The 13,784-nt window shown below is 41.0% G+C and overlaps 1 protein-coding gene and 2 pseudogenes across 4 annotated transcripts; all 3 read right to left on the bottom strand.

Annotated features, from left to right (window-relative positions):
- Positions 1–11: 11 nt before the first annotated feature.
- On the bottom strand, positions 12–3,265 carry LOC149972385 (putative ATP-dependent RNA helicase DHX40; annotated as a pseudogene). Its single transcript, XR_016491251.1, has 7 exons — positions 3,220–3,265; positions 2,990–3,003; positions 2,680–2,846; positions 2,475–2,555; positions 2,082–2,240; positions 1,801–1,913; positions 12–1,676 (listed from the first exon to the last, which is right to left on the bottom strand). The product of XR_016491251.1 is annotated as a putative ATP-dependent RNA helicase DHX40 (transcript).
- A 3,034-nt stretch (positions 3,266–6,299) lies between these two features.
- LOC149972384 (uncharacterized) lies at positions 6,300–9,868 on the bottom strand (annotated as a pseudogene).
- A 25-nt stretch (positions 9,869–9,893) lies between these two features.
- On the bottom strand, positions 9,894–13,780 carry LOC110503898 (uncharacterized). Of its 3 annotated transcripts, none has more exons than XM_021582524.3 (11): positions 13,508–13,780; positions 13,049–13,233; positions 12,687–12,861; positions 12,174–12,269; positions 11,262–11,330; positions 11,001–11,027; positions 10,686–10,892; positions 10,500–10,547; positions 10,295–10,408; positions 10,170–10,199; positions 9,894–10,076 (listed from the first exon to the last, which is right to left on the bottom strand). In XM_021582524.3, the coding sequence occupies exons 1-11, from the start codon at positions 13,575–13,577 to the stop codon at positions 10,021–10,023; spliced, it is 1,077 nt and encodes a 358-aa protein (XP_021438199.2). In that variant the 5' UTR covers positions 13,578–13,780; the 3' UTR covers positions 9,894–10,020. The 3 variants fall into 3 exon arrangements, with proteins under 3 accessions (XP_021438199.2, XP_021438198.2, XP_090075253.1); XM_021582523.3 differs by having other exon boundaries at positions 11,253–11,330; positions 13,508–13,722; XM_090219127.1 differs by having other exon boundaries at positions 9,894–10,199; positions 11,253–11,330; positions 13,508–13,722.
- Between the last annotated feature and the right edge of the window lie 4 nt (positions 13,781–13,784).

Below are 13,784 nucleotides of genomic sequence, written 5' to 3'. Positions count from 1 at the left end.
AGCAATGGCAGTTACGAAATTAACCTCTATTTTATAAAAGGCAGCGATGTACAAAATAAAGTGCCTGTGATTGTTCTCCTGTTTTCTAATGTGCTGATTTGACAACACTGTTGGGTGACATATTGACAAACTGTATGTAATTCTGTAACTGTCCCAGAACCAGAAGAGAATGGGGACCTCCACTGGCAAAATGTACTCTCATGACAAAAACGTTGATTTGTATGAAACTAAAAAATAAATATACCACTAAAAGATAACATAGCATAAAACATCTTCAGTACTAGACATTTGATATGACTAGGATTCATTATCTCCACCTAGTCCATTATTAATGTATATTTAAATATAATATTTAGCAGACACTTTTATCCAAAGTGTACATACATTTTCCACATGGGTGGTCCCAGGAAGTGAACCCATTACCCTAGCATTACAAGCGCCATGCTTTACAAACTGAGCTACAAAGGACAATGTTTGACCCTCAACTCTCAGACTCCTGTGTTGTAAAGCATTGTTTTGAACATCGCCTGTGCAGTTTATTATGGCGGTCAGACTTTTAACCCCTGAGTGGAGATTCTTCTGTCCTGGTCAGTCCAATAACGGAGTCCTTCTTCCCCTGAGGATAAGTGTCCTGAGGATAAGTGTCCTGAGGATGAGTGTGCTTTGCCTTGTTGCCGCTCCTGTTTTCTCTGTAGGTAGCGAGAACGGGCATCGTTCACTGAGCTTTCATCATTCCGTTTCTCCAGTTTCTTGAATGCGTCTTCAGCAGACCCCTCTGGAATAAATCAAACACACATAATGACTATTAGAAGAACAAAACAAGCATACAAAGCATACAAATCACCTTGGGGCCTGGCTTGATCAGAAAAGGCACTACAGTAACTTATCTTGTCCAATAGGAATGCTCAATTACGTTTTCAATTTCAAAAACCTTTGCCCCCCCCCATTCAACGTTTTTATGAGACCTTTACTGTATATAATAAAGGAGCAGCTACAGAAACAAATGTTATACAATTCATTCTATACCAGTAAATTCATGCTCAAACTGCCACTTAATATAATGTTTACATACCCTACATTACTCATCTCATATGTATATACTGTACTCGATACCATCTACTGCATCTTGCCTATGCCGTTCTGTACCATCACTTATTCATATATCTTTATGTACATATTTTTCATCCCTTTACACTTGTGTGTATAAGGTAGCTGTTGTGAAATTGTTAGGTTAGATTACTCGTTGGTTATTAATGGATTGTTGGAACTAGAAGCACAAGCATTTCTCTACACTCACATTAACATCTGCTAACCATGTGTGACAAATTAAATTTGATTTGATTAGATTTTGATTTGATCACCAGAGATCACCTGAGCGCCCCTGGTGAAGTAACCAGTGCATAGACATCTGCTGAACAGCTCACTCTTATTACCATCAAACTTCTCCATAGAGAAATCTCTCTTCTGGAAACAACGGACATACCCTGGTTATAAATCTGTACATACATGCTCAGAGCTTCACATCATAGTTTTAGCTACACAAAAACTAATAAGATAAGTAAATAAACAAACAACAAACTCCTGTTGTATTCGTAGGAGGAACTCTCTGAGCTGGATCTCCTCGCTGAAGGCTGACTTTAGCGCCCTCCGGTGTATATAGTTGTCTTTACATCACGCTGACGGGGCATCACAAGAAGTAGGCAGCAAAACAAGCTCACGTTAGATGGAGACTCATGAATATGAATGCAGTGAATTTAATGTAGCTTATTAAATACATCAAGAGGAGTTATGTTTGTATACCTGGCCTTGTCCTTCTCAAACACACTGAGCCACATGGAAGTCATTACAGCTGCCCGTCTGCACTCCCAACTGCCTGTGCTTCTGATCTGCCTCCTTCTGCTTCTCTGGATGGCCTGCAGAGAGAGAAATGCTAAACATTTAGATTAGAACTATGACTTGGGATTATGTCTGACTGAAATCCAATGGAATAAAACAGTAAAGGCCATGATGTATACATGTGTATTTCTGACATAACCACATCTTCATTGGCTAAACCGAGGCCTCATGCCGTTATTGTCCACCTGGTCTGATGAAAATGTTCTCCACAGACAGCATGGTGGCTACAGGCAGCAGGAGGTTCCTCAAAGCCTAGGGAGACAGCCTGGAGCAGGGCCCGGGTCAGCCCTGGGGGCAGGGGGAATTCTACCATCAGCTCACCCAGCTGGGTCACTTTACCTCTCCTACAGACACCACACAGGGGAGGGGGATATTGATAAGAGCTTACAAGAGCTAAGAAAAAGATTGAGTCGTGATAGTCATGAAGAACTGCCAATACTGTATGTAGTAGGTTCCCTCTGTTCTTGATGGTGAAAACAGCAGAGTTGTATCCCTATGTGGTTGTAGATGTATCTGGTGGAGATTTGTATAAGCAATGACAGATGTACACGAATATACAGTATGTCTATATCTCTCACCTGTCGATGGCGTCACATTGGTAAAGCCATTTCAATGCTTCTAGGGTGAACCTCTCCTCTGGATGGTCCAGGTAAGAGAACCTTAAGAGGGACAGACCAAGCAAACATGGCCTCAAATGACTTGTTGGATTGTATTGTATTATCACAGTCTTGAAAAACGGACACTGGTTTCTCTGAGCACTTGAGGAAGTGGAATTGTACCTACCTGATGACATCATGAACTTCCAGGCACTTGAGTGTGAGGATAACAGCAGTGAGACTGGTCCTCTGGATCTCTGGAATGGTGTACTCTTGCATGCACCTGTCCCAGAACTTCTGACTGTAGTAAGTCCCGGCGGAGGTTCTCCCTGCTCGGCCTGCAGGTCCTCGCTCCTACAACATCACAGTTCTGTTTATTAGGCACAAAACGAAAGGAAGCAAACAAACAGGGACTTCCGGGTCTTACTTTGAAATCAGAACCACTTTGAGGAGGTCCATAACCCTTGAGTTATGGTTGAGTTGCTTCACTAACTCACTGTCAGCAATATACCTGCAGTGAGCAAATTACAGTCATGAAATTTGAGGCCTTGCATTTTGTGATGGATAAAAACAGCTCTATGCAGTCATGTCATGACTTTATTATTTTGATTTAGCAAGCAAATGAAATGCTGAACTGTGTCCACTTGTGTGTAAAAGGGAACTCCATCTGTTTTTCTATATGTGAATGTCACAGTGAGGGGTACTCAGACAGTGCCGGAAATCTTACCAGTGAGCATAGATCTGTACAGGGGCAGGATCAGCAGCCCTTCCATTTTACGGTCCTGCAAATCGTAACGTAGTCTATGAATTAAGCCTTCGCATACAACATGTCACAGGCCTTCTCAATATCAGACAGCCCTGTTATAAAGTTGTACCAAAAAAAAAATATGAACCTGTAATCATTACATTAATATTCTGGAGATTATCATTAGGTTTACCTGTTAGAAACACAAGGATATCTCCAGCCATCTCACTTGTGTGCACATCCAATTCCACCTTGATAACCTGTCACAGACAAGAGGTTTGTTCATACTCAAAGTTTCCCCCATATTTTTTCCACATACATACAGTAGAGACAATATACCATACCAATCAAAAGTTTGGACACACCTACTCATTCAAGGGGTTTTCTTTATTTTTACTATTTTCTACATTGTAGAATAATACTGAAGATATCAAAACTATATATGGAATCATGTAATACCCAAAAATGTGTTAAACAAATCTAAATATATTTCATATGAGATTCATCAAAGTAGCAACTCTTTGCCTTGATGACAGCTTTGTACACTCTTGACATTCTCTCAACCAGCTTCACCTGGAATGCTTTTCCAACAGTCTTGAAGGAGTTCCCGCATATGCTGAGCACTTGTTTTGTCACGACGTCCGCCGAAGTTGGTCCCTCTCCTTGTTCGGGCGGCATTCGATGGTCGAAGTCGCAGACCTTCTAGCCATCGTTGATCCTCTTTTCATTTTCCTTTGGTTTTGTCTTGTCTTGTATCACACCTGGTTCCAATCCCATTCATTACATGTTGTTTATTTAACCCTCTGTTTCTCCTCATTGTCCTTGTCGGTGATTGTTTGTTTGTAAGCTTTGTGCAAGATATGTTCTGGTGTGCGACGGGTTTTGTACCCACTTATATTATTTTGTATATTTTGTTTTTTGAGTTTTTGAGTACTTATTAAACTGTTCCGTTTTATACCAAGTTCGATCTCCTTTGCCTGACTTCCCTGCCACCAGCATATCAAATCAAATCAAATTTATTTATATAGCCCTTCGTACATCAGCTGATATCTCAAAGTGCTGTACAGAAACCCAGCCTAAAACCCCAAACAGCAAGCAATGCAGGTGTAGAAGCACGGTGGCTAGGAAAAACTCCCAAGAAAGGCCAAAACCTAGGAAGAAACCTAGAGAGGAACCAGGCTATGTGGGGTGGCCAGTCCTCTTCTGGCTGTGCCGGGTGGAGATTATAACAGAACATGGCCAAGATGTTCAAATGTTCATAAATGACCAGCATGGTCGAATAATAATAAGGCAGAACAGTTGAAACTGGAGCATGCCCTTACATGTTGGCTGCTTTTCCTTCACTCTGCGGTCCAACTCATCCCAAACCATCTTAATTGAGTTGAGGTCGGGTGATTGTGGAGGCCAGGTCATCTGATGCAGCACTCCATCACTCTCCTTCTTAGCCAAATAGCCCTTACAAAGCCTGGAGGTGTGTTGGGTCATTGTCCTGTTGAAAAACAAATTATAGTCCCACTAAGCGCAAGCCAGATGGGATGGCGTATCGCTGCAGAATTCTGTGGTAGCCATGCTGGTTAAGTGTGCCTTGAATTCTAAATAAATCATATAGTGTCACCAGCAAAGTACCCCCACTCCATCACACCTCCTCCTCCATGCTTCACGGCGAGAACCACACATGCAGTTATCATCCGTTCACCTACTCGGCGTCTGACAAAGACACGACGGTTGGAACCAAAAATCTCAAATTTGGACTCATCAGACCAAAGAACAGATTTCCACTGGTCTAATGTCCATTGCTCATGTTTCTTGTCCCAAGCAAGTCTTTTCTTATTATTGGTGTCCTTTAGTAGTGGTTTCTTTGCAGCAATTCAAACGCAAAGGCCTGATTCATGCAGTCTCCTCTGAACAGTTGATTTTGAGATGTGTCTGCTACTTGAACTCTATGAAGCATTTATTTGGGTTGTAATCTGAGGTGCAGTTAATTGCCGATTTCTTAGGCTGGTAACTCTGATGAGCTTATCCTCTGCAGCAGAGGTAACTCTGGGTCTTCCTTTCCTGTGGCGGTCCTCATGAGAGCCAGTTTCATCGTAGCACTTGCTGGTCTTTGCGACTGCACTTGAAGAAACTTTCAAAGTTCTCATAATTTTTCGGAATGACTGAACTTCATGTCTTAAAGTAATGATGACTGTTGTTTCTGTTTTCTTATTTGAGCTTGCCATAATATGGGCTTGGTCTTTTACCAAATAGGGCTGTCTTCTGTTTACCAACCCTATCTTGTCACAACACAACTGATTGGCTCAAATGCATTAAGAAGGAAAGAAATTCCACAAATTAACTTTTAACAAGGCAGGCCTGTTAATTAAAATGCATTCCAGGTGACCACCTCATGAAGCTGGTTGAGAGAATGCCAAGAGTACAAAGCTGTCATCAAGGCAAAGGGTGGTTACTAAGAATCTCAAATATAAAATATACTTTGATTTGTTTATCAGTTTTTTTGGTTACTACATGATTCCATATGTGTTATTTCATAGTTTTGATGTCTTCACTATTATTCTATGAATGTAGAAAATAGTAAAAATAAAGAAAAACTATTGAACGAGTAGGTGTGTCCAAACCTTTTCTGCCAGTTCGCAAAAGCATTATTTGGTGATTGGCTGTGTAGGCAATTTGGCGTGCATACAGTTAAGCGTTTAGACATATGCATAAAACCAGATTAGGTTTTTCTAAATCTAAATCTAGACTAGGCTAAATCTAGACTATATAAATTGCACAATAATTATACATTCATGGATTTTTTAAGGTATTGTTTCTCTTTATTCAACCCGTCTGCCCTTCAGCCACACAATATTTCATGAACCTAAACCCATCCGCCCTGCGGATATCCACCGGTACTGTGGGTTATGAGCCAACCTGCGCATCACTAGCTGATTTTAAATGAGCTAAATCCTGGGGTGGTACAATCACTGAATGTATTCATTATCATACATCATGCTAACAGTTGGCCTATGTCACTAAAAGCAAGCTCACTCCCTACCTCTTTAACGTAAACAGAGCTCTGTGTATCAGCCAAACTTGGGGGTGACAGGGAAGGTTCTTCCAGGGATGGTGAAGACAGGACAGCCTCCCAGGAACACAGAGAGCGTGTCTGTCTCCAGGGTGGCTGACATTACCACCACCTTCAGGGGGACAGAGCAGCCCTTAAGAGGACTTATCTGGACTGGAGAGGGTCGGCTTCAACAGACCCAGTAAAATGTCCTAAAGTAAAACACATATTACACAACCGTTTACAATCTGGGATTTGTTTATCAGCAAAACAGCAGCCCCACCACTTGCTTTGGTTATACAACTGAGGGATGGAGTTGGGGATATAACCAGATTACTGTTTTGAAGTAGTTGCATCTATTACTGACCCTGTTAAGGCTCCTCTCATGGGCTTCATCCAAAATGACTACACTGTACTGAGACAGAACAAGGTCTGCCAGGATCTCTCTCAGCAGACAGCCGTCTGTCATGTACTTTACCAGCGTGTCCTGACAACACACACATCTCCTTTCAGAGACACACAATTGCTGATATACACAACACTCTAATTCCCTTCACATTTCAGCGACAATACGTTGACCTATAGAACACCTTCAAGATGCCTAACACATAAGCGTATCCAATAATTTATGTGAAGTATCACTTTGAGCAGTCTAGTACAGTGTTCCCCTAACAGTAAAACATTTTATTGTATCCCTGGACAGGCACACCTGATACAACTTGTCAAATAATCATCAAGCCCTCAATAAGTTGAATGAGGTGTTTGTCCAGGACTACAATGAAAATGTGTACTGTTGGGTGACTCGAAGACCAGCGTTGGGAAACACTGATCCAGTAGGCAGGTGTCTTGGAGCTCTTTCACCTGTGTCGTGCAGTCATCGAAGCACACTTGATATCCAACCTCTCTACCCCAACTAAAGTGCATCTCCTGTGATACCCTCTGGGCAACAGTGATGGCTGCTACTCTCCGAGGCTGGGTGATGCCAATCTTGCTATTACATAATCCTACATAATTAATACAAGTTTACACCTATCTAAACCTTTCAGACCTCTCTATAAGGGCATCACATAAACAAATGCTATAATAAAGGGAATAGAGGTTTGGGTCAATTTTGAATTCTGTACACAGGTCCCATTGGGACGTTGAGTCGTTTTCCCACTGCCAGTCTCGCCAGTGACAACCAAGAATGAATTGTCTTTGACAGCCTGTTGAAGTTTGGCCTTATGTTGATAGATCAGCAGGTTATTTGATTCGTCTGAATCTCCCTTGGTATCCCACTCCGTCCTTTTCGACATGATGGACTCTATTGTTGTTTAACTATGCGAAAGAGAATGATGACAATAGCTGGTTCCAATAACTTATATTACACGTATACACTAACAAAGAGTAAACACATAACTGCTTACTTACTTATATAGAGTTGTAGGTCTGACTCTCCTCCACAATATTCTAACTTTTAGGTCGTAAAGATTCCAAGTTACACACGTTTCTGTCGGCAAACGATGAAACACAGCGACTTCCGGATACAACGCATTCTACGTTTTCATTGGTCCCTGTCTTGGCCAAATACCCTGACGTTTACTGTAAGCCGCTCCCCATGTCTGAAAAGTCCCTGCAGAAGTATTGCCTTTATGCACAATTTTCAACTATTAAATGGAATAATATGCTATAATTCATGACAAAACGTACAATTGCATTAACACACAAGGGTTCGATTGCTACAATGAGCCAATTTTGTCAGTCTTTTATTACAGTAAATGTAGAGATAAGATTATTATGATAAATGATTCTGTTACAGGGCATTGAGCAGCCGGTTCCTATGCAGACTTCTGTATCATAATGAAAGTATAGCTGGGGGATAGTGTTATTAATTGGCTGACATAAGTGTCTACAATAAGTTCCTTATTTTCACTGTAAACAGGAGCATTCAAGCCTCTGTGCCCAGAAAGTGGTGATGAATACCACCCAGTTACTGAAAAGTATCTAATCATTTTCACACAATGCAATTTTAGTTGTATGAGTTAACAGGCACTCAGACTTTGTAAACTCATGGAATTTCACAAAGGAGAATGGCCTGACTACAAACCAATTGTAATGTGATGGATACTTAACTCCCTTACTGCGGACCACTGGCAGAAACGCAGTCCTGTGGCTGTCACCCCTGTAGGGGCACTTGACAATGGAAACAACAAGTCCTGAACCCAGTGGTTTACCATTGGAAAATAAGTCAATAGGGATTGATCATCTGTGAACAATTGCAAATGGCTTGTAGTTGTTGGTTTTGGTAGTAAACATGTAAGAGCACACAGTCACTGGCGGTTCCCATCGGTGAGAGTGGAAGTACCTGTAAGAGGATATTCATATTTTAAATGTTGAATAAATGAATGTGAAAAATTGATTCTAGACATACTCTACATTTGAGAGTACACTATAAGGAGTATGATGACACTAGAATGTTGGTTCACAGATCATAGGGTCTTACAGGAGGCATGTAAAGGTCTAAAAAGGGCCTGAAGTTGCCACTTTCATCATGATTTTCTAAGAAACTGTTTGTGTGATACAAATGTAAAAAGGCATGTCAAACATTTTCCTACCAATTAACTTTCTGTGAGAATTGCAAGAACAATCTGAGATACCAAAAATATTATCAGCCTACGCTGATGTGGAATAGGCCGTTAGATTATTTTTTATCAATCTGAAAGTAGGCCCAAGGAAAATAATCAATTTGACCTGATAGGGAAGGAGATCTGATAGAGAAATAGACCATCAATATGGTACACACCTGTGATTGAGCGCCACAGTAGGTGAATGGAAAGCGAAAGGTAACAAAGTGGTCAGCCCTGGTTTTGGACTTGCAGTTCTGGCTGTGGCTGGAGGGGATCTGGACTGTGTCCAGGTTCAGAGGGGAGAAAGTGGCATTCTGGAAGATGGTGATGAGAAACCTTGTCCTTGTCGCAGTGCCCAGGAGAACTTCTCAATGTGGATTGTCAACCTTGCTAATTTCCTCTGAAGGGAATGTTTACAGACTGCTGATAACTGATATAATCTCACACTATAAAGCTGCTGAATACACTCTTTCCACAAAGAGACAGCCATAATAGGGAACAGAAAAGACAACGAACCGGTCTGTCTCTCCCATGAGATAGTGGCACTGAAGAGCAATATCTATTGCCCTGTAGTGTCCACCATTTTCATCTGTGTGAATTAGAATACCCAGGACATTATCAATTAACCAAAACCACACACACATAACCGATGATATTGCCATTTGATTGATCAGGGTTGAATACATAAGTTACTTACCTTGGACATAAATGTTAAATGCAAAATGGGTGAATTGCTCTTTAGGAATGTAGAGAGACATATACCCATTATGACCACTCACAGTGTCATTTATGTCTATTTAAAGTGCGGTTGAAAGTATGGATTATATCCCTCTCACTCCGCGAATAACAAATTATCTCTGATGGTCAGCAAACAGTGGACATTGGGCCTGGGTGACCATCCACTGGTGGGGTTACACAGCTGAGGGTCATTAGGGTTAATGGCCTTGATTAGATCCTTTCTGATTCCCATTGGATGATTCATTGGTGCATGAAAGAATCTCAAACCATTGAAGCAAAAATGATTTCACTTTATTTCATATTTGTTTCACTTTCAAGACAATACTTTATTTAAAAAATACAACCCAAACAAAAAGGAGACCAAGGTGTTGAGACCCAGTATCCTCATCATCCCCATCATTTGTTGATTTGGTCTGTACTCTTGTTGTAGATAGGGTTTTTATATTCACATTCTGGGAGAGAGTGCAAGAGAGAGGGAGTGGTCTCAATGTAAGATAAGTTATAATGATTATACAGTATGTTGTGAGGAGAAAAAAAAAACTTACTCTCTTTGGGTTTCTTTCTCCAAAAGCTTCCTGCAATGAGAAGGAGACAAGGCATTGATAACAAAATGCTAGAGTGCATATTGATTTGTATCAGAGATTACTGTAAAACATAGTGTGTAAGATACCTCTTTGGCGGTTGTCCATTTGGAATCTTCCCTCCTGGTTGGTCTCTGCCTCGTTTGCTCTTTGGTGGCTGTCGATCTGAGCTCTGGCTTGCTCATTGATCTCTGCTTGGTTTGCTGTCAGAGTTCACGATGAGTCAATGTAATTCATAAAAGGATCACTGCAAGCTGATACTGTAAATTGCTCATTAAAAAGCTCTGACTTTACCATAGTAATGCTGTCCGAGACTCGATTGGCGCAATCTGCTCTTGAGTTCTGGGGAAGGAAAGTCCATTAAGTTCAGTTACTTCTGAATGCAACATGAATACCAAACAGGATGAAAATATTGGTATCATTGAACAAGGCAAAATTATTATAGAATGTTGACTGTATGTTACATAAAGTATAGCTCACCTCTATGAAACCCTCTTCTTTTCTCACTCAAATCTCTCACTGGTTTATTTTGGTATCTAGCTGGTTCGTGCTGGTTTCTTGGTGGTTCATGCAGAATTCCGGTTGGATCATACTGAATTGTGGTTGGATCCTGCTGAATTCTGGTTGGATTTTGCTGAATTCTGGTCGGTTCATGCTGCATTCTGGTTGGATCGTGCTCATTGTTTTCTGTTGAAAGGAGGGAAGAGAACAGTTCAAACTAGGTCCATGTAGAAAAGAAAACAACATTAAAATTCCATTCAATGAAAATGGTAAATCTAAAATAATAAAATGTACCATAGATAGGTCGCTCATTGCCGGCTCCTAAATTAAGACAAAAACAGATGTGAGCATCAGTCTGGAAATGCACCATGACTTTGTACTGTGGTCTTGTTTTGGTAAATATATAATGATGTTGTAATGTGGCATAAACTTAACCACATGGACATTAAAAGACACTGTGTGTGTGTGTGTGTGTGTGTGTGTGTGTGTGTGTGTGTGTGTGTGTGTGTGTGTGTGTGTGTGTGTGTGTAGCCTACGTGTGCTTACGTTTTTTACCTCTCTTCTGTGCCACGTCTCTCCCAACATCGTCACTACACGCAACGTCCTCAGGAAGTGTACTGGATCCTGTCATATTATACAGAATTCTACATTAATTTCATGTTTCAATCAGATTTGAAAAGGGTGCTCAAATACTATAGAGGTAATAAAACAAGAAAAGGCACTGCTATAAGATTATCATGTTTTCAGGCGTTATGTCTTTATTGAAAGTACATCACATTTCACAAACATATTAGGCTACTTTGAAATGTTCCACTGCTTAATTCCACATATTGGGTGGAATTAAGACATGCATGTAGGCCTGTTTAAACTGTGCAATGTACATCTTTTTAGTAGGATATGTAGCTACATAACTGACATGGTGTCACGTCTGCTCCCGCTCTTCCCCCCTGGCGCTCAATGGCGCCAGGCCGCCCTGCGTCACGCACTCCTGCCATCATCAATTACACACACCTGCCTTCCCTCGTCACACGCATCAGCGATATTGGATTCACCTGGACTCACTCATCACCTGTTTATTACCTCCCCTATATTTGTCAGTTCCCCTGCTCTGTTCCCTTCTGATGCATTAATTGTTTTTGTCTTTGTTACCCTTGTGCTGACGCTGTTCCTGTCTCCTTCCATGTCCGTTCCTTAGTAAATGTTTGATTCCCCGTACCTGCTTTGTCTCTCCAGTGTCAATTCATGTGACACATGGAAGGAGCTTGCAAAGTTGCCCAATCAGCATCATAACATTTACATCGGAAAGAAAGGATGCTGCTTAATGCTCATAGGAAGATTCAAATTAGCCTGAATAACTGTCAATGTACTCTATACTGTGCAGTATACCATGCTAGCTGCTTCATCAATATCATTCCAGTACTGAAGTAAGACTGAGGGAGTCAGAAAGAGGAACATGGAGGTGCTCACGTGTCCATTTCACCCAGCAGAAACAGCCACTCAGGAGCACTATGAGGACGGCCACACCACCAACGCTGAAAAACAACACTTGCGGATCTCTACTGTCTGAAGAGAGGAAGAGGTGGTTTTATTTACATGTACCTTACAAGAAACATTAAGCAAGAGGGCTGCTTTGTCTAACCCGACCAGAAATATGTTGGCCCTTACATAAAGTGATTGTGTAAGGAAAAACCGACCACATGCTGTGTATACAGAGTGCATCTCTGCAGTTTGCATACACAGTATGAAGCCTACACCAATTATTTTGACTCATTACAGGTGACTTGAAAGGGTCCTAGATTTTCGGATACAACAGTATAAGAGATTATTGTTCTAATGTAACAATAAACTGACTTTCTTTTGATACAAATATTTGGTTGAGGTCACAAGAAAAATCAAACCTACAACTCCGGTATTGTTACAAGCACCATTCTCCAACCAACTGAGCCACTGGAGATACTGTAGATACTAGCACAGTGTTACCTTGATCAAGTTCCTCAACTTCCACTCGATGGCACTGGTCATTACTCTGTAGCTCACAGCAGTAGGAACCCAGGTCTGAGGCCTGAAGGGCATCAATGCTGATGGAGAAGTTCCCCACACCTCCCTGATTGGGGAAAACCTTCACTCTGCCCTGCCTAGGGTCCAGAAAGTCCACCTGATAATAATACATTTGTATTTTATTTACATATTATTTGAAGAACAAATAATTTATTACATGCAGAAATTACAAAGCTATACATTAAAAATAAGGTAAAAAATGCTTTTAAAAGGCTAAAGTCTCAAAGCTAAAAAAGAAGGCTAGTATTGTATATGATATACAGACAACCGAAGGAGGCAACAACCTTCCCAGAGGATGTGATGTTGACCAGGCTGGCACCAGAACCAGAGATCTGGTTCCACACCACCCATCCATGGCCAGGGCTGATGCCCAGAGAGGTAGACCCAAAGCTGCATGACAAGAGCACCGCAGAGCCCAGTGGAGCCTGGAGGGTGGATGTGTTACAGGAGGCATGGCAATGTTTGTTTCCTAAAGGAGGAGTGTTGGGTTTGGACGGTTATCAGGCTCATATAAAAAACATTGAAATGTAATGGTTAAGATATACAATTCTCAGCAGCATACATACATTTTTCTATTGTAAGCTAAATATAGGGTTTAAAGAATTACACCATTATTTTCCTGATGCACAACACACTCACGACAGGAAGCTTCTCTTCAATTTCTACTCTCCTATTCTGCATTTATTCTCTCATATCTCTACATAAAATGCTATATCTATATTATCATTATCTTAAGCACTTACCCATTGAAGCAACAGCGGTATAACATAATACCATCCAGAAAAAACAGCCATCAGTTTTGACCAAGAACATTTTCTGTATTTTAATATATGGTGGTGAGTGGTATCAGAAATGTAAGTGAAAGTATCAGGCACATACATTCAGTAGCTACTATATGAGCAAGGTAAATGGCAAACCTCTGCAACTAAGTTCAGACACAGAGGGAATCGATTAGGTCACTTCCTGTCTGAGCAGCTGTGCCTCTTTCAATTCTTCCCATTTAATTTTATACATATCTGA

This window comes from Oncorhynchus mykiss, chromosome 24 (genome assembly GCF_057628025.1).
Source record: "Oncorhynchus mykiss isolate SJ-2025 chromosome 24, ASM5762802v1, whole genome shotgun sequence".
NCBI lineage: Eukaryota > Metazoa > Chordata > Actinopteri > Salmoniformes > Salmonidae > Oncorhynchus > Oncorhynchus mykiss.
Note: the sequence above shows the minus strand (reverse complement) of the source record. Positions and strands in the feature narration are given on the sequence as shown.